The sequence below is a fragment of the Talaromyces atroroseus genome, assembly GCF_001907595.1.
Source record: "Talaromyces atroroseus strain IBT 11181 chromosome Unknown scaffold_13, whole genome shotgun sequence".
Taxonomy (NCBI): Eukaryota; Fungi; Ascomycota; class Eurotiomycetes; order Eurotiales; family Trichocomaceae; genus Talaromyces; species Talaromyces atroroseus.
The window spans coordinates 577,673-602,963 of NW_017971445.1; the positions used below are offsets into that span (position 1 = coordinate 577,673).

General features: G+C 49.8%; 9 protein-coding genes across 9 annotated transcripts, besides 2 other annotated features; 5 read left to right on the forward strand and 4 right to left on the reverse strand.

Annotated features, from left to right (window-relative positions):
* Positions 1–47: 47 nt before the first annotated feature.
* On the reverse strand, positions 48–809 carry UA08_08242 (hypothetical protein; the record flags this gene model as incomplete). Its single annotated transcript, XM_020263143.1, has 2 exons — positions 48–642; positions 697–809. The coding sequence occupies 2 exons, from the start codon at positions 807–809 to the stop codon at positions 48–50; spliced, it is 708 nt and encodes a 235-aa protein (XP_020116613.1).
* A 2,012-nt stretch (positions 810–2,821) lies between these two features.
* Positions 2,822–3,935, forward strand: UA08_08243 (hypothetical protein; the record flags this gene model as incomplete). Its single annotated transcript, XM_020263144.1, has 4 exons — positions 2,822–2,854; positions 2,921–3,083; positions 3,124–3,286; positions 3,347–3,935. 4 exons carry the CDS (start codon positions 2,822–2,824, stop codon positions 3,933–3,935), a joined length of 948 nt encoding a protein of 315 aa, XP_020116620.1.
* Positions 3,936–6,319: 2,384 nt separating this feature from the next.
* Positions 6,320–6,431: a repeat region (Identified by RepeatMasker using a combination of RepBase library and repeat library created with RepeatScout).
* Positions 6,432–6,866: 435 nt separating this feature from the next.
* On the forward strand, positions 6,867–8,657 carry UA08_08244 (hypothetical protein; the record flags this gene model as incomplete). Its single annotated transcript, XM_020263145.1, has 1 exon — positions 6,867–8,657. The coding sequence occupies one exon, from the start codon at positions 6,867–6,869 to the stop codon at positions 8,655–8,657; it is 1,791 nt and encodes a 596-aa protein (XP_020116619.1).
* Positions 8,658–9,302: 645 nt separating this feature from the next.
* UA08_08245 (3-phytase B) lies at positions 9,303–10,888 on the forward strand (the record flags this gene model as incomplete). The annotated part of the gene is made up of 2 exons (XM_020263148.1): positions 9,303–9,475; positions 9,541–10,888. 2 exons carry the CDS (start codon positions 9,303–9,305, stop codon positions 10,886–10,888), a joined length of 1,521 nt encoding a protein of 506 aa, XP_020116618.1.
* Positions 10,889–12,139: 1,251 nt separating this feature from the next.
* On the reverse strand, positions 12,140–14,893 carry UA08_08246 (hypothetical protein; the record flags this gene model as incomplete). Its single annotated transcript, XM_020263149.1, has 1 exon — positions 12,140–14,893. One exon carries the CDS (start codon positions 14,891–14,893, stop codon positions 12,140–12,142), a length of 2,754 nt encoding a protein of 917 aa, XP_020116617.1.
* Positions 14,245–14,305: a repeat region (Identified by RepeatMasker using a combination of RepBase library and repeat library created with RepeatScout).
* Positions 14,894–15,956: 1,063 nt separating the features above from the next.
* Positions 15,957–17,993, forward strand: UA08_08247 (hypothetical protein; the record flags this gene model as incomplete). Its single annotated transcript, XM_020263150.1, has 6 exons — positions 15,957–16,084; positions 16,156–16,354; positions 16,431–16,715; positions 16,784–17,019; positions 17,335–17,528; positions 17,581–17,993. 6 exons carry the CDS (start codon positions 15,957–15,959, stop codon positions 17,991–17,993), a joined length of 1,455 nt encoding a protein of 484 aa, XP_020116612.1.
* A 1,694-nt stretch (positions 17,994–19,687) lies between these two features.
* On the reverse strand, positions 19,688–19,936 carry UA08_08248 (hypothetical protein; the record flags this gene model as incomplete). The annotated part of the gene is made up of 1 exon (XM_020263151.1): positions 19,688–19,936. The coding sequence occupies one exon, from the start codon at positions 19,934–19,936 to the stop codon at positions 19,688–19,690; it is 249 nt and encodes an 82-aa protein (XP_020116611.1).
* A 2,852-nt stretch (positions 19,937–22,788) lies between these two features.
* On the reverse strand, positions 22,789–23,238 carry UA08_08249 (hypothetical protein; the record flags this gene model as incomplete). Its single annotated transcript, XM_020263152.1, has 2 exons — positions 22,789–22,817; positions 23,079–23,238. The coding sequence occupies 2 exons, from the start codon at positions 23,236–23,238 to the stop codon at positions 22,789–22,791; spliced, it is 189 nt and encodes a 62-aa protein (XP_020116800.1).
* Positions 23,239–23,844: 606 nt separating this feature from the next.
* UA08_08250 (hypothetical protein) lies at positions 23,845–25,020 on the forward strand (the record flags this gene model as incomplete). The annotated part of the gene is made up of 3 exons (XM_020263153.1): positions 23,845–24,078; positions 24,153–24,488; positions 24,709–25,020. 3 exons carry the CDS (start codon positions 23,845–23,847, stop codon positions 25,018–25,020), a joined length of 882 nt encoding a protein of 293 aa, XP_020116799.1.
* Positions 25,021–25,291: the final 271 nt, after the last annotated feature.

Consider the following 25,291-nt stretch of genomic DNA (forward strand, 5'->3'; position numbering starts at 1 on the left):
TGCACGATGCTGGTATGTATGTATGTGGATGTATCTCAGGAATCAAGCTAATCAACCGGCCTCACCGTCTTCACGACCCTTGCAGGCTGTCCCATGGCCACACTCCAGTCGGGAATGTCTCTGCTCACCACCGCGCCGGCCGCAATGGTGCAGCCCTTGCCCACCGTCACGCCCGGCAGAATCACCACATTGCCTCCAACCCAGCAGTCATCGCCAATCACCACGGGCCGCGCATACTCGATATTTTCACGGCGACTCTGCACGTCCGTCTCGTGCGTGGCCGCGTATATCGACACATTGGGCCCGAACATCACCCGGTCCCCGATAGTGACCAGCCCGCAGTCGAGGATGGTCAGGTTGAAGTTGGCATAGAACCGGTCGCCGAGGCGGATGTTGCAGCCATAGTCGACATAAAACGGCGGCTCGATGAAGGCCTGGTCGCCCTTGACGCTGCCTACGAGCTCGCGCAGCCAGCCCGTGCGCAGTTGCTGGAGCGAGTCAAACGACGATGCGGATGCCTCGTCGGGCGCGGGGAAGTAGCTGTTGTAGCGGTGGCACCATGCTCGCGCCTTGAAGCGGGCGTTGGCGAGCTCGGGGACGAGGGAGTCGTATCTAGGTAGGTATGCGTGGATGAACAGAGGCCTTTGGGATTTATGGGATGATAGCTATTTAGGTGGTATGTATGTATATACGTACAGCATGCCCGAGATCATGCGCTCGTACTGCTCGCACCAGGGCACGTTGTGGAGCGTCCTGGCCAGCGCGAGCTGTTCTTCATTCTTGTGCTGTGCTGCGCCAGAGGTGGCCATCTTACGCTGGTGGATTGGATTGTTGATGCGAGGGAAGAAACACGCAGTCAAGCTTGGCTACTGATCTACTGTAGTGCGGGGCATTCCACGCGTGATCGATCAGAATTTCCTAAACAGGAAATTTTTGTGCATTGCAAATATATCGAATATCCCCCTGACCATCATCTTGATCTCTGCCTCTGGATTCAGCAATGAATGTCCATCACTCGGCCATGTAGCATGAATTAGATTAGAATCCAAGCAACGGCCGGTGCTACCCTTACGCCCTTAGCGAGCCTGCGAGCTGCGTAGTGCTTACCAGCGTCTCTAGCGGAATATTCAATATTGAGCTAGGCACGAAATTTTCCAAAGAAAAAGGTGACAAGACTCAACGGCGTGCATGGCGAGACGCCTACTACGTATCGCGCTGACCATGACTCGTAGTGACTAGTCGTACAGACATACTCCGTAGTACATACTACACAATATGATGATGAGTATGACTGATCTGAACATCGCGACATGCACGTTCAGGCGGAATTGCATCTTCCGAGCTGGTCACTGGATCTCTACCTTTGCGGCATGTATACACAGAGAGTGTAACTAGAAGTCAAGTAAGGATAGGGACCTAGGTATGCATGCATGAACAATTAGCGCCAACACATCGCTAGATCACCCAAGATCCATAAACGAGCGTGCACAAAAACAAAGAATCAGCTCGAATCGCGCCTATCACAGCGCCGAATGCACGAATATTCGAATATTTTCGACTGCAACACAAGTTGACTGGTTCGGGTATGTGCGAGCAGCACGCAGGATGCATGGTTAGTGCGTGACAAGCTACCTAAACTTTGTTTCCTTTCTTTTTTTTTTCTTTTTTCCTTCCTTTTTCATCTTTCTGGTCTCATTTTTTTTTACCCAGAGAGGTAGTTTTCGCCTTGACACTCTCTGCGCTGGTACCTAGGTCGGCCATTCTTTGTTCATGGCACAGAACATGCTAGACTGCTGTGTGCTTGCTACACTCAATGCACGATTCTATCTATATCTCCTCCTATACGAGGTCGGCGATCTTTTCAAATCAGGCCATCCGCGCGAACCGCCCGAATCAGAAGTAGAGACCTGCATGCATGCATGCATACATACATATATATATGTACTTACCCCGTACGCACATTAGATGCAGTTTGCCGGGTGGGACTGAAATAGATGTGCGCGTCATAGTATTGATGCGCTAGTAGTGTGATATGCACGAAAAGAAACGAGGGAAAAAAAAGTGATTGTTCATATCGCTTAGCGCTCGTGCCACGGCTGACTCGCGAATAATATAGACAGATCACCAGCAGTATACCCTTCGCAAAGCAGCACAATCAAATGCTATGGGGTCTATGCATGGGTACCTGTCAGCCGCGGACTGGCATATCATGTATATGATTATACCGACACCGGTGTGATCTATCACTGCATGTGCTGTGCGTACCCGAGCGACACGACACTGACACTTGATGTATCATATGCTGCCACCGGTACTGTCCAGCTTTGTTCAAGCCTGTCCACACGCAAGGAAACGTTGGCTGCCTAGACCGTTGGATTCGGAATGGCATGTCCTGTCTGTGTCGTTGAATCTATGCGTTGACATGTATGCTGTCCGGGATACGTGCTCATCTACCGATGGACTTGGATTGATACATCTTGCAACTTGGTCGAGGTCAAATGAATATGCAGTGTGATAGCACTTACTCCGAGCAAGATATGCAAGGAAGCAAGATGTTCCATCGCAGTATAGTTACCGTTACCTAAGTAACAGCCAGTGAATTGCACAGCAACTTCGGCTTCAATATCGTATCAGAATATCATGTCATGGACATGCAAGCGTGGTGTCAATATAGAGACGGACCCCCACTCGGCGAATGCTCCGAATTCTTGACCCAGCCTGAAAACATCTCCACTGTACTGTAGAACAACGTCAACAACAACAACTACTATAACAACTCTGTACTGTACATACTATAGACAAATTATCGTATACACACACCATGGCCAGCTCATCTCCCATCCAGCAATGGACAGTCACCGAGGCACGTACCTAGGTATCATCTAATGGCATCCCGTTTCTAACCACACAACGAATATAGCCCTACCTGGACATCCGCGGCGGCCTGCTCGAGGGCCCCTTCTACACGCCGGAGCGCAATGAGCTTCGCTTCGTCGATCTCGACTATGAAAAGGTCTACTTTCTGGATCTGGAGCAGGGCCCTGTTTCGCTGCGGGCGGTGCACACGGAGTCGCCTATTGGGTGTGTGTGTGTCCACATCCCTGCATACGTACATACGGGTAGTACATGCTAAGAGAAACAGCGTCACGGCGGATATGATCGACGACTCGGGGAATAATGTGCAGATTGTGGTGGCGGCAAAACATGGCTTTGCGACCCTGGACCGCCAATCCGGCGCCCTGAGCTATATCCATCGCACGCACACGTCGGAGCGAGATTCTTACCGGTGTGTGCTGCCTTGTATCCGAATTAACGGGACCTGTGCTGATAATCATGGCCACGGTAGGATGAGGTTCAACGACGGCGCGGTCGACAACCAAGGCCGTTTCTGGGCCGGCTCCAGCATCGACCACAAATACGTGCAGGGCCAGCACGAGGGCGTCCTGTACCGCCTCGACCGGGACATGAGCGTTCACGCCATGGTCCGACACATGACGACGCCCAACGGCATGGGGTGGAACGACGCCGACGACACCATGTACATCACGGACTCGCCGCACGGCAAGATATACGCGTACGACTTTGACGCGCGCTCCGGCGCGATTTCGAACCGACGCGATTTCCGGACTTGGGGTCAGGACGAGGGCGAGCCCGACGGCTTCGCCATGGATGTCGAGGGGTGTCTGTGGGTGGCGATGTGGAGGGCTGGCTGCGTCGTGCGAGTCAATCCGCACGGCGAGATTGTCGGCAAGATCTCCTTGCCCACGCGCTTTGTTACCTGTCCGGAGTTCGTGGGCAGCGAGCTGTTTGTCACGACCGCCATGGAGCAGCAGCCATACGAGTTTCCGGAGTCGGCGCGATGGGGAGGAAAAGTGTATCGCGTCGACGTTGGCGTGCAGGGGAAGCCACGGAATGCCTTTCGACGTAGTATTTAGGCCATGTCATCACATGTGACGCTGCGATGCTGCCAGTGCCAGTTGAAACAAAGAAATTACGAATAAAGAAAAGAGAGAGAGAGAGGGAAAAAAGAAAAAAGGGCAGCCAATCAAGAAAATTCCAACCAACTGCTGCTGTGATTCGCTCGCAGCGTCCAATAATAGCACATACTAGCGTAGACTACGCGATACGCCTGCTTAGCTTCAGCTCTTTGTCCGGCATTGGCATTCTAATTCTAATAGCGCCTCCTCTCAAGCAGCTGCACAAAATAGAACTGTGGTTACACGGAAATGGAGTCAATGGAGTCTGGAGTCTCTGGACAGGCCTCAGGCCAAGAATGCCTGTTTTGTCTTAGTGCGCGTCTGCTAAATTAATCCTACTATTTTTTTTTTCTTTTCTTTCCTCTCTCACCCGATCCTCTGGGTTATGCCTTGTCCAATAAATGATCCTTGACAGAAAATAAGGAATATGGCCGTTCCCGGCAAGCTGGAAACCGATAATCCTTTCAGCCTATAGCCCTTTCTTAATTTTAGGATCATGGGCATAGGCTTTGCGAGTACAAACTGCATACATACTAGTAAATCGAATTGGTGATGGTCAGACCCGGGCCTGTGGATGTCTCCATAGAAAAAAAGAGCTCGAGACAGGACAGAGTTCAGGGGAATGATCCGCGGAGGGGACTATTTGCGTTTAATATAATGCCATTTGATTGCTAGGATTAGTATTTAGTTTTACCCACCGCGGTTCGCCGTCGGGTCCGTTGCCCGTCTGTCTAGGAATGCTGGGTCGGTATGTAGTGTATGTAACAGTATTCACTGACTGGTGAGAGCTTTTAGTAAGAGCGCAGATGAAGTCAAAGAATGTAGGTCCGGGGCTATTGTATGTAGTGCCAGGTTGGCCGAGTAGGGCTGGCAGGTCACGTTACCCATACGCCCTAAGCGGGTCTTTTCTTAGACTTTCTATCAAAACCCCCCCCCTGACTTACTCCGATGGAGCACTCCGACCATTTGATTGACGGTTTGACATGAATCCATACTGTCCAATTTTCACGTAACTTAATAACAGTCACCAAAACCCAAAAAAAAAAGTATAAAACAAACTTTAACTCTGACACACCTTTTCGGATTCCCATGCTGCATGTCTAGACTTGCTTACTCCACCGGCGCGAACGTGTCTGCATAATATTCTTCAGAAGCTACTCCCAGAGAGTGGCTCTGGCTGCGGCGCTGCCCAACCACCTTTGCGCGCTGGCTGGTGCTAATGCCGGTAAGCATGGGGATGGGCCGAGAGCCAATTCTTCAGGAGACCTACGTCTAGTTATAGCATGACGTCGCAATAGTATGTATAGTTCGATTCTGATCTGGCTACGTAGTAGACTGTCGTTGGTCTAAGGCTGGTAGCCGGTTTTCAGAGGGAAACACGTTACTCTGACTTCATACTTGTCTCAAAGACTGTCGATCCAGCGTTCAACCTCGGGGATAGTTTCATAGTTCCAAGCTGATTGCCTAGGCAGTAATTGACTCTGTCCCGGTTCCGTAGCGACGGTAGCTCGAGCACACTCTCCACTGTGGATTAGTCATTAGTACTCTATGGCAAGGCCAACTCGACTCCGTCAATTGTTATTGACGGGACCACGACTCCCGCGCGCAATCTGTCTATCCCGTACTATTGCCATACTAAGACTACGTCCAGGATCACACCAACGCGGCCGGAATAGCGCCGCGCCTATTCCGGCGGGCCAGCTCGTTCCCAGTAATCCACTTCTGACAGGCTGGATTTGGGGGCTTCTGAAGTTTGCGAGCTTTGCTTAGTCCGACACGGAGTAGTAGTTAGTTATACTCTGCTACTTGCTCGGTACGGCGTAGTAGAGACTCGAGAGAGACTCCACACAACCATCCTTTGTGCGTGAAAGAACGAGCAACAGGGCCTTCTCGATTCGGAAAGAGAAGCACTCTACTCGATAGCTGGCCTAGCACCACTCCGTAGTAGTACCCAGGCGAGTTAGCTCGTAGCCAGCCTCTGTACAGAGTCATGCTGTTAGGTACTGGCGGTCAGTTGGGCCGCCAGTGTAGTATCAGATTCGCAATTGTGCATGCATGGCATGGCATACATAGATTTACAGTTGGCAGTCAGATTCCAAACCGGCCATCAGCACTTCGAGTCGCCACCAAGTTCCCTCCCTGACTTAGTCTCACGCCCTCCTAGACTAGTCATAGCTCGCGCTTCCCGGATCCCCGCCCCATTTCCGTCGAAACGCTGTGTGTGCTGTGCTGTGGTCTGCCTGCATTGCAGCGCGCTAAACCTACTTCCTTTTTATGCAGCATCTAATCGTCGTGCTTCACACCGCTGAAACACTAATCCCTGCTCACTATTTATTATCTGCTATATATTATGTACATGATGCTCGCATCCGTCATACCTACCGACGCCTCACCTGCATACATGTCAACCTGCCTACATACATACATACATACATACAAACGTACATACATACACCTTCATATACTTTGTCCCCGTCCGATCTCCAACCTCTGGATTCCTCTGTCAAACGGAATCAAACAAACAATTCTTTGTGTTTGACTGACTGAACTGACCGATTGACACCGCCATTCATACTTCCCCTGCCCTGTCGGTTGGTTGGACAGGTCCATTGAAATCTTCCGTGACACCCAAAAAAAAAATCCCACCCGCGGTTAGGGCAAACCGTCAAGCTGGCTGCGTTGGGAATCAGCGTTTGTTCTCTTCCTCATTCCAAATCTCTCGACGGCCTCGATCAATATAGTCATCTGGCCGGCTATCTTCCAAACGGCCCAGCCGCCTTCCCCTCTCAGGCGAGCCTGCTTGAGGGCACCGGTTCCCTTGAGAGGGGGAGGAAACGGCCATGTGTTGAGCCACGGTCGTGGTCTCAGGCCGACGGACAGCTGTCGCCCATGTCTCCAGAGTTTCCGCCATCCTTCGACATCCATGTTAACAAGCAGCAGCACGTGAAAAAGGAGGAAGACGAAGACGTCGACGAAGAGACCAACCGAGTGCCAGAGGGGAAAGACACCCAGACCCGAGAATCAGACCGAACCGGCTCCAAGAGACAGTATCCCTGGCCCGAGCCCGTTGCTGTCTCTGTCTTCCAGCCCCGGCTAGAATCCCATGCGCGCTCAAATCGAGTCCACTCCATCCTGAATCCCACCCCCGAGGGTGGTGACTCGCAGGAAACCAAACGGCCGGCTCATGATACAAGCAACAGCAGCAGCAACAACAACAACAACAACAGCAACAATATGTCCTCCACGGAAATCCTGCCTCCTCCTCCTACATTACCTCCGTCTCCACAACGGCGTTGTTCTTCCTCGCCTCTTCTTGCACCCATCTCAAAATCCAGCCACACCAAATCATACCATCACCATCTTCATCACGCCGGAAGATCATCCGTTTCTCCGCCGCATAACCCTCCTCGACGTATCATAACACCTGTCTCACCTGCCATGCGCTATGCCAGTGCCGGTGGCAATAACATTGCCAATGCTGGCTCGGCTGGGGTCAGTGGTTCCGGTGGCAGTGGCGCGGAAGCCAAAGTGAGAGTGTCTCAGTCACCGTTTGTCCCGCTGTCAGAATTATCTGCAGGAGTATACAGTACTCCGGGGGGAAGCGGACCAGGTCCTACCACTCCCATTGAGCCACCATCATTAATGACAACGCCGAGGTTTTCTCCTAAACTGGCAATTCCGATCCCCAGTCGGAATGCCTCGCTGCCGCCGGCTCCTCTTCAAGTGTCCAGACATTCGACCCCGACTCTCATTCATAGCTGTCATCCCAGCGGAGGACTGGCGAATAATCCGAGCTCACAGGCCTCGAGTCCCAGCACACCTCAATCTACTTTCAGCTCCTTTGCGCAGTCTTCGCCGTCTGTTGCGTCGGGCTTGCTGCCACCTCTTGGACAGTTGTCTGCAGCGCGGGAGTCCCCCTCACAGTCCCCCTTCATGGGCATGGAGCCATTAAGCCGAACGCCGAGTCGGACAAGCATGAGCACCTCGAGGTATGGCGATGATCATCATCCTCACCACCAACCCCAACATCAACATCCCGCTCCCTTTCCAGGTCCACCAGACCATCCCCATCAGCAGCAGCCGCCGCCGCCGCCATACCACACCATGATCCCCGTCACAATCGACCTGAAATCCGGATCCCGAAGCCAAGCCGAGAAGCGCAAAGCGAACAGCGACGCATCGCGCCGGTTTCGCAACCGGAAGAAGAACGAAGCTGCCCTCGAGCAGAAAATCAGCCAGTTGACTGAGCAGCTGCAGTGCGCAATTGAGGAGCGAGACTACTACCGCTCTGAGAGAGACTTTTTCAGGGATACTCTAGGTCGAAATGTAGACATTTCGCAGATGCCGTCTCGTCCAGCTTCCCCTTCGTCGACTCGTCGGTTTCATCAGACGTCTATAGCGCCAGCAGGCGGCGAAGACATGTCGAAAAGCGCCAGTACGGGGACTACCAGTTCATCGCTGGCGTCTACTCCTCATATCCTTCCTTCGCCGGTCTCGGGCCCAGAGTCTTTATCGTCGTCTGCTGCTGCTGCTGCAGGCCAGCATCAGCATCAGCATCATCTGCGCTCCTCTGCATCTACGTATCCGCCTGCAGATTCATGGCAGGGTGGTGGTGGTGGTGGTGAATACCACCATGCATACCGCGATGATTCTCGTTTTGCGAACCCGAGGCGATCTTAGCTTTCACTCCGTTTCTTTTTCTTTTTCTTTTTTTTTTTCTCAAATTGTGTATACCTTTTTTTATCTTATTCTTTTAGTACTACTAACATCATCATTTTTCGGCCTTTCTTGGTTCATCATACATACTATATATTCTATGTACTGCATTTCAGGCGTTTTGGTTTTCTTTCCGTTTCTTATTCCATCCTTTGTCAGCGTTTTTTTTTTCTTTGCAGTTGCAGCATCTTACACAGCGGAGAACTATTATCTATACCTATGTACCTACCTGTTGGTGATCTCCTTTCGTGAGCTGATCTATTCTATACATATCTAATATTCCAACCGTTGTGTTGTGTTGCCCGCCCTCTAGCCAGGGATACATACCAAGCATGCAAATAAATCTATGTTATCCTATTTCCATGTACTTAATCTAGATTATATTCTTGCATTCAATAAATACAGTTACCTCGTTATATGCCGTGGTGTTATATTATTTATATGCAGTCGACGTGTTCAGGGCAAGCAAGACCACGTGCTGCAGCGACAGGACGACAGCTGCACAACCTCAAACGTCAGCTTCCTAGTCAGTACTTGCTCTCTCATCTTCACTCTCTGCGTTTTCGAATTGTGACGGCTTACTTTAACTGCATGGTGTAAAATACAGCAATGAATAGCGATACTCGCGATAACGTCTCCAAGTCCCCCTACGCTATTGGCGAGGAAATACCCCTTGTCGGCTCTGCAAAACCACGCCCTCACCGGTTCCTGAGCAGGCAAAATGTGACAGCACTCACGAGTTTGTTTATAACGTGCTCAACAATATATATGGGACTTCTGATGTATGTTTGTTTGGCTATTCTGACTATTGCTATTGCTATTGCTATTGCTAAGCAACATGCTCTAGTATCATGGGACCCGGAACAGCCATCCACCCTCAAATATCGCACTACTGGGGCCAATACTCACCCTTCTTCTCGCTCGAGGAGCAGTCAGAAATCAGCCCTGCCACCCCGCCAGAATGCACTGTCACATTTGTGCAAGCCCTCTCCCGGCATGGCGCGAGGTATCCGACTGCGGGGAAGAGTGAGGTGTATGTCGAACTTGTTGATCGGATTCAGCAGACAGCGACAGAATATAAAGGCGGCGTTTATGCTGCGCTGGAAACTTATCACTATCAACTAGGGGATGATGAGTTGACGGTGTTCGGTGAGCAGCAGATGACAGATTCTGGTATGGCGTTTTATCGGCGTTATAAACAGCTAGCTAGGTATCATGTGCCGTTTATACGTGCTTCAGGCTCAAGTCGCGTGATTGCTTCAGGAGAGCTGTTTACTGAAGGGTTCAATGAGGCGAAAAGGATCGACCGGGGCTCCAATAGCAGCCAACAGGCTAGTAAAGTGAATCTCGTCATCCCTGAAGGGTCGCAATGGAACAACACCCTTGACTCTGGCAGCTGTGAGTCGCTGTCTGACGGCAGCCCTGTGCGCGAGGCTGAACAAGAATTCCTCAATGTCTTTGCGCCATCGATATTAGAGAGGTTGGTTTCCAACATGCCTGGAGTGAATCTCACGCTGGAGGATGTTCCGCTTCTGATGGATCTCTGTCCGTTTGAGGTTGTCGCACAGAAAGACACGAGCAAGGGACAGCTCTCTCCGTTATGCGACTTGTTCACACCGTCCGAATGGAAATCATACGACTACCTCAACACCCTCCGTAAGTACTATGCGTATGGCGCAGGAAACCCGCTAGCCTCAACACGAGGAGTCGGCTACGTCAATGAAATTATTGCACGTATGACCAAGACCCTGCCTGTGAATGACCACACCAGCGTAAACCACACGCTGGACTCTGACCCAACCACATTTCCACTCGATACCACTCTATATGCTGATTTCAGCCACGACAATGCCATGGTCTCCATCTTCGATGCCTTTGGGTTGTACAATTCTACTGCGAAGCTGTCAACGACACATGTGCAATCTGCCGCTGAGACGAGAGGGTTTTCATCGTCATGGGTAGTGCCTTTTGCGTCACGGGCATATTTTGAGCTTATGCAGTGTTCGCCAGATGATGACAACGAAGAGGAAGAGCAATTAGTCAGAGTGCTTATAAACGACCGCGTTGTCCCGCTTCACGGCTGCCATGTCGATGCCCTAGGTCGCTGCAAATTGAACGACTGGATCGAGGGACTCGACTTTGCACGAAACGGGGGTCGATGGGATGATTATTGTCTATCATCTGGTTTGGCATAGCCTTTTCTTTATGTTTCGTCCTTACTTTGTACATATTATATATCCTCGCTAGTATACATATATCACTTCATTCTTTTCAATTCCGCAGACTGAAAAAAAGGGGGGCAAAAAGGGCCAAGATCATTTCTCCTCATTGCCAGACTCCCTGCCCAATCTCTTCTGCACCTTTGACCCATACGCTACATCTCATTAGCATTCTCTTCAACCCACAATCACGCGAAAATAAAAAAAGAGATGTTACTCACTGCGCTCATACAACTCCCAACTCGTATAAATCAGAATCGGCAGCGCCACTATCGTCGATACCCATCTTAACGTACCCATCCATCAGTCATGTCCTATATCTCTCTCATATCTGTCTGCGTTTACATGAAGGTATGGGAAGAAAGGGGGGCCCGGGGGGGGGGGGAGAGCAATACCGTCTTGAAGCAGACTTATACGCTTTAGTCTTTGTAATGTCGATATTAGAAGTGCCATGTGCTACTTTTTTCGTTGATCTTGGTTTTGTCGCTTGGGAAGGAGATGAGGATTGTAACTGTTGTCGCTGACGGATTTCGGCAGGTGAAAGAGCGCGTGGGCCGCGCGATGGGTTCATTTTTTTTTTTTCTTTCTCTGTTCCCTCCTTATAAATTATGTATTATCGGGGGGAGGAGTGTTTGAGAAAGTGGAATTGGTTAATTGTGGCCTCTTTGAATGAATGAATGGATGGATCTGATATTGAGATGACGTGGTGGAAAACGGAAAGGGAAGAAGTTTTGCCGCTGCCTGAATGGCAAGGCATCAACTTCAGCAGCGGTCACTGGTCTGACTACGTATTTTATAATTTTACCAAGGCTGTCTATGAGAAACAAATTGACCTAATCTGGGCGAAGTGAATAGTGGAAGCGAATAAATAAACCTGATAGACATTAAAAGTATCCCCGCCGTATTCTCATCAGCTAGAACAGAACATAACAGACCAGCTATAGCATAGTATGGCCATTGAATATCGAGATAGAAGGAAAAGAATATACAATCGCTATTCAATAGGAAATGTGATCACTATAATACAATGCATCATTCATGCTTTTGGGGTGAAGGAAGAAGGGGGAAGAAATTGACGCATCAAATGTCAACATAATCAATCTCGCTGAGTAAATTATTGAAGTAGATCCCACGATGCAGATTTGAAAGAAGAAGAGAAAATAAAATGGTCATCAAGATGTTAATGTTCCAAGGCATACCAAAGAGTAAGCTTTAGACCAGGTCAGGTCACGACTCGCCCGGCTTCAATACTCCCATAGTCCGTCGTCGAGCGCGCCCAGATATTGTCGTTGCAGGTGTTGTCGCTGCCACTTCATGAGCAGCAGCAGCAGTTACATCCCCGCTGTAATGCTTACTGGCCAGTTTCTCTGTGTGGGCCATACGAGTTCCTAAGCTGTGTGCTTTTGGGGTTGCTTTTAAGCTATGGCCACCACTGCCAGTGGCCGTTGCCGGTGTTGTCGGCTGGCCTTCGCCTTTGAGGTTGGTAAACGTGATAGTGGTAGAATGGCGCTTCTGACGCGCAGGCGTTGTCTTGCCGTCATCAGTTTTGGTCGTTGATTGTCGTTTCTTGCGCTGCTGATGCTGAGCTTGATCGGTGTTTCCAGCAGAATTCAAGCCGGTCATGTCCAACGAGCGTTTCCTGCTGCCAGGGGTGCCGGCTGTTTTATTTGCAGACTTGGGTTTGTTAGCTTCGCCTGAAGCTGGTGCGCTCTGACGTCGCTTGCGTAGCGCGGATTTATCAGATGCTGCTGCAGGCTCTACTTTGAGTTTCGAGGAATCAACGAATACTATCTTGAGAGGACGCTTGAATCGAGGTAACCCCTTGCGGTGGATGTATCTTGTTTTCCGCCCAGGTTCGTCGCTATTCATGGCATCGCCCGCTCCTGAGGTGTCAGCCAATCCAAGACTGCCGCTGCCAACTAGTCCGTCCACCTTTTCATGTCTCCATACTTGTCCAGGATGCCTCTGATACAAATTGCGAGTCCCCGGACTAGGCGGGAACCCATAGATGTTATCACGTCGGATTTCATCCACTGACTTGATCATGGGCGGTGGCGTGGGAATAGGTCCAACAGGCGTGCGGTAATTTGACGCATGTTTCACCCATTGGTATTTACCAGCGGGCGCAAGACAATATTCCTCGCCATACTTGTTCACTCGACCGGTATGCGTCCAGCCATCTTCTTCAGTCCAAGGGCGAGGCTTATCAGGATGGTCGAGAGGAAATTCGTCGTTAATCTCGCCAGGGAGGTTGATATGCTCAATGTTCTGAACGATTTCTGGGGCCGGAACTGGAGCTGGAACTGCGATATTTTCTTCTTCTTCCTCATTCGCAGTTGCCGTTGTAGCTGTAGCTACAGCTACCGAGACTTCCTGGCTCTTTCTCTGGTTGAAAGCTTCTCGCCACTCGTCTATCTTTGCCTGATCATTGTCCGGTTGAGATTTCAGATCTTTAAGTGCGCTAGATGCCAAGGCGTATAGCTGTCGACCAAGAACGTCGGCATCCTCGATAAGAAAAGACAATGCCTCGCTGCCGACGTCACTAGTACTACGGGACATCGACACAGCCGAGGCAGCGTTTGCAATACTGGGAGGTTCTGGTGTGGATTTGCCCTGGGTTGTAGAAAGCTCAGCCACAGACACAAACTGATCCGAATCTCGAAGCCGCTTCCGGCTCCTTGGTTTTGACTGTAAGGCTTCAATGGCTTTAATTGTTGGTTTTCGCAGGCGGCCTGACGTGCGTGTATTTGCGGACAAACCCTCAGGAGAAGGAGGTGTGCCAAATCTCTCAGAATACATGTCATCTCTAGAGCCATGAAATAACATACCGGTCTCTGGAACAGGTGTAGAAGGGGATGCATGAGATACATGGTCGGATCCATTGATTGCAGCGGATTTGGCCGCCGACTGCGTGGCTGGTGTGGATGCAGCTTCTTTGGAAGATTTTTGTTTCCTAGGTGTCTCACCCAGCAACATGGTAGTGTTCACAGGCTTACGGATTCTGGTGCTTCGACGTTGTGTGGAATTGGATTCAATGGTGTCTGCCATGGTATGGCCTCTAGATGGAGTTTCGAACTGACTGGTTTTCTCAGGGCTTTTCTGTTTCTCCTGTTCAGGACCCCTTTCGAACGAAGGATGATCGTAGTCATCGACAGTACTTGTAGGTGATCGTTGTGTGAGTGATGGTGAGTCGACATCTACAAACTGCTCTTGTCGCGAAGGCTTGCGCCCATTATTGCGCAAGATAGGTGTGGCGTTTGGCGTGTAGCTCTTGAATTTAAGCATGTTTGCCTCTGACTTGCGAGTCTTGCGGGTAGCTTTTGCAGGTGGTTCAGTAGCAGTAGCAGCAGTAGTAGTGGCAGTGGCAATCTCGGTATCGGCAGCAGGAGGAGCGCTTTCAAGCTTAACCTCCATGTTTTCATTCGTGGATGATGATGGGGTTGCGGGCTCGTCGGAACGGTCTCTATAGGCAAGACGAGGGTCTAGTTTTGTTTTAAAGATAAAGGTCTGGATGTTCGTTTGCTGCGATGACCCCGTTCCCGACTTGACCTTCAGAACTCGTGAGGAAGTCTCTGTAGATCGTTCTGTCGGCTTGCGACTGCTGCGGGTGGACTTGGTTGGGGCCGGTTCAGAAGGGTCTTCATTATTGACCTTAGAGGTGCTTTCAACCACTGGGGCGTCCTCCTCAGTCGACGCTGCATCAGCTGGCTTGTTCTGGCCGTTTTCAAATGTCTTGGAATCTGAATACGATTCCACATATGTGTTGTTGAATCGCGTGCCAACCTGGCTGTCGCTTTTGTATCCATTCATGTGAATGAACTGCGTTTCACTGGACGTCCTCTGAGTGCGACGACGTTTGCTATTGGGCCATGCTTCCTCGCTATTTGATTGAGGAAACGGACTGTCTGTCTCGTAGTACAGGAATGACTGCGGCGTGGAAGGTATCGACGAGGACTTTTGAGCGTCCTCGTGAGCAGCCATTTCGTGGTGTGTGTCTGCGAGAGATTAGAAATAGACATACAAGAGTGCAGCAAGAGCAAGAAGGGGATGATTTACAAAGGTCGGCGGTGACGAGTGCTGGCTGTATGACTGCCATGCTGTTAGTGTGTCGTCCTTAGGCAGTGAGCAGCGGGGTTTGGGGCACATCAGAAGAAAAAAAGGCAACGCACGTCCAGAATCAGTCAAAGCAGCAGGCCCTTCCATGTATCTCAGAATGGGGAAGGCTGAAAACCCATGCCCAGCGGGTGGTTCTTTGATTCAGCGTGGTGGCAGGTCGATGTCCGGCGAGTTAGGGTCTAGGGTTTGGGATGGTCAGCGCTAGTGACAGCGCAGGAAAATCCGATGGCACAGGAACGGCGACACAGCGACCAAGGGAACGTCTGATGGGATCTAAATCGAAGTAGAGCAGCATGCTCAGGTTAGCATACCCAAGCAACTTGCACGTAATCCAACAAGAACTCTGGTCTTTGCACATTCGGGGCCGTGGCCATGAGCCCGACCGAAAAAAGCAACAAACACTCGTACTATCAGGCATCACATACGGTATCAACCACTTTCCCTGAACAGTCGGCGGGCGTACGGGGGAGCACCAGGTGTCTTCCACCAGTGCTTTGTGTAGATCGCTCGTTGCGTTGGCGTCAAAGGCCTGGCAGGTTGCGGGAGGGCTCGGAAGGATGAAGGGCGTCGGACGGTCGGTGGCAGGGCGACGGCGAAGGAAAATTTATCGCAATGACGAGCACACAATCGGCAGATGGGACTGGATGCTTCGCAGCGGGTTACCAGGGCGAGTTGCGAGCGGCGCGGGCGTTGCGAGTGTCGAGCGAAAGAAAACGAGGATGTTTTTCGGCGAGATCAGCAGAACAGGCAATTAGGGCTTGCTCCGAACGGCAGAAACGGTCACTGGACGCCGCTTGCCCCAATTTTCCCTGGGCGCCCGTCCACCTTGCACGCTGTCTCTTGTCTTCTCCCTACACTGCTGCTGTTGTTTGTCTAGTTGCCATACCGGCTTTTTTGTGTTTTTATCTCCTTCACGCACGCCTGCACAATGCGCCTGCTCCAGTACACGAGCCTGCTCGCGCTCGCCGCGCCCTCTGTGTACGCGGCCTCATGGGGCTTCGCTGATGCCACCGTGTCAGTTCACTCCAAGTCTGCGCCAGCGAGCATCAAAGAAAGGTAGGAAACGCAGCCGTCTACGGTCCATTGCTGCACGCTTTTTTGTAGGATTTCTGCTAATTGGAACGCAGCCTGAAGGAAAACACGCCTCTGTCCACGGCCATTTCGCTCGGCGCTTCGGATTCCCTCAAGCTTCTGCTCACGGCGCAGGAAGGAAGCAGCGCAAAACGACCCCATCAAGCCTTTTTACTGCTGAAAGACCCCAGCTCCGGCCTGGACGTCGCTTATCCTTTCAGCGTCAAAGACAATGGCAAGTCCAAGGTGGAACTGGTCAGTTGCATACGCCGCTCGGACAGTACTACACCAGTGCTTGAATACTGACCCAATATATTTTTCCATGCGCCAGACTCACAAAGACATCCCCGTACAATTCTTGGCCGCTTCAGAACCTGTCGACGCAGAAATTGTGATTGGCTCGTTCGGAGCCTCTCAACCCTATCGCAATCTCGCCTTCCAGTTAGCAATCAGCGGCGAGGCCAATGCGCCAGCCGCGTCTGATTCTGTGGAAAGATACGGAAAGCAGCCTGAGATACACCACATCTTCAAGGCAGGCCCCAAGAGCCCTCCAGCTCTGATCACCTTGATCTTCCTGCTGGCGACATTGGTGACGATTCCGATATTGGCTGCAGCGGTGCGTTTCCCCTTTCAAAGCTTCCGCGTTCAGGACATTGTGTACTAATTAGGAATTACTAATTACAGTGGATGCTCTTGGACGTGAACTTCAACCACCTCCCTGTCGCCCTGAAATCCGCTCCGATCCCTCACATTGTGTTCGTGGCGTCGGTTGTTGGTTTGGAGGGAATCTTTTTCCTGTACTATACCACCTGGTCCCTTTTCCAGATGCTTCCGGCTTCTATCGCAGTTGGTGCTATTGCTTTCCTGAGCGGGAGCCGCGCGTTGAGCGAGGTCCAAGAGCGACGACTAGCTGGCCTGCGGTAAGCTCTGGTTCTGTCAGTGCTGTAGAGAGATGCTTTCCCCGTAGGCTTTCGAGGCTCATTCAGGGTCTTTCATGTGTCATATATTAGCGCAGTTAAAAGGTCTGGACTTCGTCAATGTAGTTTTATGTATGAAAATTACGCATATTCCCTTTTTTAGCAATGCATTTCCATTTTTGCACCTGGCCGCCCGTAATTTGACGTCACAGACTGTACAGCGCTAGTACCCGCCGGGCTAGATTTAACCAAGCTTCCACTTCATCATTTATCATTTAAATGCAAATGCCACTGAATATAAAACGCAAAATATCATAGAATAAAACAAACCAAAATGGGCACCTCTGCATCCAAGCCTGCGCGATCAGCAGCCGCCGCGGCCTCTCGTCGCCAATACCCCAAGAAAGCGTCGCCGGGCACGACAAAAGCGCCGCCGCAAAAACAGTCGAGCAGCGCCACATCTGGGCCAACCTACCATTCGAATGAGCAGGCCTCGTCGTTACGTTCTGAGGGTGAATCCTTAAATAAGCGTTTATTCTTGTTCAGTGCTAAACAGTTTCCTAGCAATCGACCTCGATGCTCGCGACCCTCATTTCGCCGCCTCTCTACGCTCCATCGGACCGGTGACGCCGAATCCAACTTTGTCGAATTCGAGTACTTTCAATATTAATAATAACAATATTCAACCGCAAAATCAACAGAGAATATCAGTCTTCCCCGATGCGAATAATAATCCCGCGCTTCTGGTGCTTTCGTCTCGAGAGCGGATCGCAAAAGCCGCGGAAGAAGAACTCGATTCCCTTGGACGACAGAGCCACCAAGGACGGGAGTTTCTAGATGCAATGACTATCCGTCAGGTTTTGTCGATGCGGGATAGGCAGGGACTGGCAGCTGGGGATATTGAGCGATTGTTGCGACTGAAGAAGGGGGTTGTTGGGAGACTTGGGGAGAAAGGTGTTGTTAGCGAGGCTGGTTAGGTGGGTGATTGGTATATATGGGGTTTGTTGGAAACCTAAAGCTTTGGACTTGCTGGTTCATGATGTTCTATGATGTACATCAATTTGGCTATGTCGGTTATTTCTCGCGAGAACCAGTCGGGGGGGTTCCACATATGCTCGGAGGAAACGGATACTTGTATACTACTGTTGCTTTATCAAAAGCGTGTCGACATGTTCGAAATATACCTAATCTAGGTGCTCCCATCAGGCAGACGGTTTAAATCTTCTATTTTCTCGATGAATGAAGAGAATTAGATGACAACACATATCTAGGTGAACCTGGCTTTGGAATGTGTGAGAAGATAACTCGAAGTATTGTAGAACACTTGAAACCAACAACATGGTATGGAAGGATAAGGCGCCAGACAAAAAGTATCGAGCGCAAGATATGCTAACTCTTCAATACTGCTATATTTGAAGGAGACTGGCCACGCTTTTTGGAGTTTCTCGTTTTGCGCAGAATTGTCTCTGTATGCGCGATCGAAGAGACGAAAACATATGAAATATATACGAGATCCTACAATGTACCCTTCTATTGCCACACTCGTGTACCTCATGAGTTAGTAGAAACTACAATTCTGCGCTCTGTCGCCCGGCTCACTCTCTCTTCATACACCTGGGTCGGTAACGACTACCAACCATTCAAAGCGAGGACAACGATCGGTGTATAGACACGGCATTCATTCATGTTGGTCAAGTTTTCATGTGACAGACAAATCATGCCCGTTTTATTAAAAGATGGTGGCGAAAGTAGAAAATACTCGAGTACGGTCACAGCCCTTGATCGCGCCGCTCAGCAGGCAATATCAGTCTAGTGATAGAAAAAGTAGCGGAGAAAAAAACGGACTTTTTGCCCTTCTGATCGTCTACCTGATTCAATGTCAGTTCTCTACTATCTCGCTAGGTTCATGGGGCACGTCGTATGCAGGCATCCTAGCCAGCGAGCAAAAACGGAGTCGTGAGTCGAGCTCGGTATTGCCATATGCGGAAATAAATGAGAGAACACGTATCAAGCAACGTAACTAACTAGGGAGTTAGTCTAAGCAAAGAAAAAGTACTAACTACCGCCCAAAAGTGTGATCGACTGCTCGTTCCTCCGTCTCCCCATAATTATTATTGTTAATATGGATCATCGACATGAAACTAACACTCGGTCCGGTAATGCCGTTCGTACCGCGGCCGCGGTGGACTGCCGATGAGTTGAATATTCATGCAATCCACTTGACTAGCTAACTAGCTCGTATATATATCTGTAAGCTTGGAAATACAGGTACGGGGGCCGTGATATATCTTGGATTGTCTCAGACAAGCTCCTGCGGTATCTTCAGGAAATGAATGGCTTGATTAATCTAGACCAAGATTTCTGACGACTACTTGACAGGTCTTGGAGTTGGAAAGACTTAAAACCGAAAAGAAATCTTCAGGGCTTTACGCTTCTAACAAAAGGAAAATCTCACTCTGCTTCCGGTACGCCAACGTCGTAGCCGGTTTGCCATACCGGCATGCGCTCGGAACGCTTCTTGGGCCACACCATCTCTTCTCCTGTCAGTGATTTAATCTCTGCTTGTTATCATTGCCGTCAAGGCTCAGTCCAGCCGCAGCAAATACGAGTCACCAGGCTTGCAGAAAGGGCTGGTGCCAGACGTAGGATTGGTAACGGCCCACGCAGAGAGCTACATTGCTCCATTGTCCAAACCAAAGTCCACGTCCAGGTTAACATCAGCTCTGAAATCGCTGACAATACCCTTCTTGTATCCACCGCTGCAGCCATCAGGTGTCACAACTACTTTGCTATGATGGTCGGCATCATTCGGATCTCCTAGTCCCTCAACTTCCCAAGCCGACTTGCTCAAGTCTCCTTTCAGCACTGAACTTTCGGCATGTATCAGTGCAACATCCATCATCAGCTTTGATGCTGACATCTTGTCGTAGTCCCTAGTACCGAACGTAGCTGCTTTCACTAGTCCAAGAAAACGGTCCGCCTTGAACTAATTCGAGATAATGATTTACTTCTCTGGCGTCACGTCGACCTCTGCTTAAATAGCCCTCAAGGCTCTGGGCGAGGGAAGCCTTCAAGAATTTCTTCGCTTTTCGAATATGCTGGCTTGGAGCTTTGCGATGGTTTCCTGCAGCAAACCCTCGTCGTCGTGGCATTGCGCTGGAGGTGGAGATTGGATGTTGATGATCTCCCTGTCCTGAGACGTTCTCACATTGAACGTCACTTTGTCCTTGACTGCTAACCAGTCAGTACAGTCTACAAAGAGATCTTGTATTCGAAGACTCACCGGGGAGTGCCACATGTGCATTTGTGACCGCGAACGTGGTGACTTTGTTATCTTCTGGTGCTTTCGTGACACCATAACCACCCAATGTCCCCGCAGGAGCAGACAAATTACCCTGAATACTCACAGGGCAGCCTGGCTTGGTAGGCCGCACGTATTGATCCGGGGAAAAGGAGGAATTTAATAGAAACGTTTCCAGGATTGACTTTCCTCGCACTGTCAGATGGGGGGCTCACAGAAATGGCATGCGGCTATGTATTGACTGTCCAAGAGTTCCACGCCAATTTGTTCTTCTGCGCCTGGCTCAGCCAGAGACAGAATTTCCGCGTAAATCTCTGTCACAGCTTCTGCCCATGCTGTGCTGTCACTGCCGCTGTCTTTGTCATATTGGCAATAGAAGATTACACGAGGTGCGGATGCAGTGGTGCTGGCGTTTCGGTGTTTTCGATATGTCAGCTCCAGTCCACCCCCTAACGAGATACTGTGAGCTCGAAGAATTTCAGAGCAGCGCGATCTGAGTAGTTGAAGGTTGGTTTCAGTGAAAAACTTTTTTTCGCGTTCTGGCTTGGAATGTATGGCGTTCCAACGAGCAATCTACCTAGGTGGATGGGCACTAGGTAGACAAAAAATCCGCAAGAGATGAGCTCGCCTAGAAACACAATGTGGGTTGAGAAAACTCCGTTGACTCGAGCAGATCTGGGAACCTGGGAATGTCGTGGGAATCTATGGGCGGTTGCTTGTTTGTTTTGCTAGAATAATATCTCTCATACACGTCTCACGCCTTTGTGTAGTAATATTCCTTGCCGGGTTTTAAATGCAAAGTCAAAGACTCTTGTGTAAAACAGGGACTTACTTTATCTTTTCTTTCCTCGTGTTAGTTTCTTGTCGGTGGAGGCCATGATTGATTAAAAGACTTTGCCCTAACTCCTTATCACTTTCATTGTTGACTTCTTTTACGCAGGGAAGAGCTGCAAATAGAAGAGATAATGTTTATGCCCGGTCTTTTATGCAGTTGTTGTCTTCATTCTAGAATATTATTTCGTTTGTGTTACATGCCACGTTCAATACCCATCTCTACAAGACAGCTTTTCTACAAAGTAAAGCTAGACGGGTAGTTACAAGTAGAAATGCTTTGGTCCTATAGTACTCCTATTTACTTATAAGGAATTTCCATACGGAGAAAGCCGTGTGTCAGGGCTATAAAACGGTGGTTCTGATACCCGCGCTGTTTGCGGATATGTGGTTTTGCACGACGTTTACTATGTGCCATATAATGTACTCCGTAGACATGGCTATAGGTACACCATAAATAACGTAGCTACGAGTATGTAGTATGTAGCATGTCTAAGTAGGATTAAATTACTCAAGGTCTAGAATATTTCCCAATGCGGAATCTCCCTTCCCTCCGGGCATAAACCACCAGTATTCTGTACATTCAGGTCCATTTCAACCAAAACTAGCACACGAAAATTCGGTTGATTATGAATATCAGACACACTATGTGGGTCATGCGCATGCAGGTACCTAGCTAGCTCTGTAGGGAAAAGAGCCAGGATCTACCAATCTGCCACGGACTCTAAACTGGGACGTGCATATACGTATGGGATAGCATAAAAAAAAATCAATGTCCATGTGATTCAATTCGGATTACGCCACTGATGTCCATATCTCTATTGTATGAAAGTGAATTTACCGGTAGTCTTCTGTCAGTACGGAGGGTAGGGAGTAGAGAGTCTGTATGTAAATATTGGTAATGTATGGAGACGATAATTGATCAGCAGTGTCTTCTGGGCATGCCAGCCAGAAAAGAGAGGCCCGTCGAAGCTCGATGCAAGCAAGACCTTCTCGTGTCGAGGCAGATAGCAGACCGCCAAATCCCCTGAGAACACATATACAGGACAGGAACAGGTCTGGGCTCCCACTCGCACGAAACAGGTACACTTGTCAGTGGGCCAGAGCAGGTCAGCCGAGCATCAGAATCTGTTAGCTTAACTAGCTTATATCTTCAGTCCGTCGTTTAGTTGGGATTGATTTTATTCTCGGGTAGGGCGATTATACTACGGAGTACCTCCGTAGTATAGAGAGAGTAAGTATGTATGTAGGTCGGCCTGACGTGTCGCACAACACAGATACAACATACCTAGGTAAGTGAGAATCTTCTAGTAACTTTAGATGCCAGATCTAGACTGAATACGCCGATAATGCCGGGGCCATGATTGGCAAACAACAATGGCCTCTAGATGTATAACTGCTGCAGTATATAATAATAGAGAAGGTCCACATATCCGGCTAGGATCAAGTAGGAAATTCCGGTACATGCGTACTTTTTTTTCCGCAGTCCGGAGGATGGGGAAATTGATGGAAAAAAGTGGACATTGAAGGGCAAGAGTAGAATACCAATGCGGAATTTTGTTTAAGCTTACTCTCCTTCATTCCCATCCCTTACCACACAGTACATGCAGCCTACATGTCCAGCCCTGATCGTAACACTGTCAGGTGACACCCTTGATCATTCCGCAGCCTATTGTATTTTATATGTTGGTTAGTTATTTCTCAGCCATAAGTAGCAATCTATTATTGACATATCATTTGCAGGGATAGTTGAGTCAAGGGATAATGCATATCTATATAACCATGCAATAATGCAGTATAGTACACGTGACTGCCCCGCTGGAGAACCGCGACGGCGGGCTCGATCTAGACTTGCTTCAGATTCTGATATGCGAGAAGCTGCTGCTTACACGAAACTAACTAACTGTGCATAGATTAGCCAGAGACTCACGTCGAACAGCTGTAAACTTGCTAGCCTGTTCAACGGTGGCTCTGTGGCATTTGCGGATAATCGATACAGTACAGTATCCATCGTGGCGCCGGCTTTCCTCTTTGGTCGTTCCGACGCTGGGGACGATTCTTTTGCGTGCGACACTGTTGCCATTAGGCATACTGTATCCATTCAAAAGAGGACGACAAGATGTAACGATGATATCAACCATTCTTTTGTACGAGTGTATTATCATACGTAGGAAAAATTCAAGACAGAGCTAGCCAAGGAGATAGGGATAAAGGAAAACACCCCGCAAAAAAAAACACCCCCATCCCCCAATCGCCAATAATGAAACGGGCTGGATGCGTCTAGAAAGCGGTCATGTGCTGCCCTCCAGCTACAGCTATTAGAAACTGCTGGAGTAAAAAAAAAAAAAAAAAAATGGGGGTAACTATGCCGAGTGCAATCAATCCTCTTTCCGCCTGCCGCTGTGCCACGGAGTACTCCGTGCGGAAGTTTCTTTTTTTATCATCATCATTATTATTGCCCTTTTTTTTTTCAGTTCACATGAGCATTGCTGGCGCATGGATTACTGTTCTTGATGGGTCTGGACAATTTTGTCGGTTCCACTGTAGGGATGGCGGAGAGAGTATATAAAGGAGCCATGACATCCATGGAACGGGGTTGTAGTCAATTGAACATCCATCTTCTCTCTTCTTGCATCTGTCTATATCTCTTAGTCCTAATCTCTAATCTCTGTCTCTCTCCCTCGCCAGAAACCAGAATGTCTATCAACATCGAGACCATCGCCACCTCCCACAAGCCCGTCCGTGGCCCTGCTGACCCAGCAGACCCTTCTGCTGTCTACTTGGGCACCAAGAACCGTCTGCCAGAGTTCGCCCTCACAGACAAGGTGGTTCTTGTCTCCGGCGCCGGCCGTGGTCTGGGATTGGTCGAGGCCGAGGCGCTGATCGAAGCTGGCGCCATTGTCTACGCTCTTGACAGATTGCCTGAGCCAGTATGTAGTTTCTTGCTGCTCCGTTCAGTCTCAGTCCAGAAGGCCCAAATGCTAATCCGAATGAACTGTACCAGTCCGAAGACTTTGCCCGCATCCAAACCAAGGCCACGACACTCGGCACCAAGCTCGAATACCGCCGCATCGACGTGCGCGACACCGAGCTGCTCAACAGCGTCGTCGAGGCCATCGCCAATGCCGAGGGCCGCCTGGACGGTCTCGTGGCCGCCGCTGGCATCCAGCAGGAGACGCCGGCTCTCGAATACACGGCCAAGGACTCCAACCTCATGATGGAAGTCAACATTACTGGCGCGTTTATGACCGCTCAGGCCGCCGCCAAGCAGATGATTCGCTTTGGCAACGGGGGCAGCATTGTCATGATTGCCAGCATGAGCGGAACGATTGCCAATAAGGTGAGCACTGGCTCTTGTTCGCCGCGTTTGTTTTTGATTCTTTTGGGTCTGCCTGGATTTCCAGGTTGTGATTGGCATACCCCATGTCATATGCCTTTGTTTTTTTTCCTGTTTGCGGGGTATACGCTATATTGCATACTAGCCCAACTCAATAAATCCCTGTTGCCACGCGTTTCCTTTCATGACATAGCACGGCGTATCATACTAACCTGATGACCAGGGCCTCATCTGCGCCGCCTACAACGCCTCCAAGGCCGGTGTCCTTCAGCTTGGGCGCAACCTCGCCGCCGAGTGGGGGCAGTACAACATCCGCGTCAACACCATCAGCCCCGGCTACATCGTCACCCAGATGGTCGAGAATCTGTTTGTGCAGTTCCCCGAGCGCCGCGAGGAGTGGCCCAAGCAGAACATGCTGGGCCGGCTGTCGCGCCCAGAGGAATACCGCGGCGCCACCGTGTTTTTGATCAGTGATGCCAGCAGCTTCATGACGGGCAGCGACCTGCGCATGGACGGTGGCCATGCTGCGTGGTAGGAATGTTTTTGCTTTGCTTTTTGTTGTTTTCTTCTTTTCTTTTCGTCTTTTCATCGGCCATTTTCTTCCAGCATATACATTTCATGTCGTGATTGGCGGTACGAGAGATCTCCTGGCGTTTTGCTGTCTTTGTGTTAGCGATCTTTTCGGTGTCTTTGAATTATTATCTCGGAATCTCAGATGCTTCGCCAAGCGGCGCATTTTTTAGCCTATACACTAACTAATTTTAAGTTTTTAACCCTTTTTGAATATGAAAGCTTCAAAAACTACT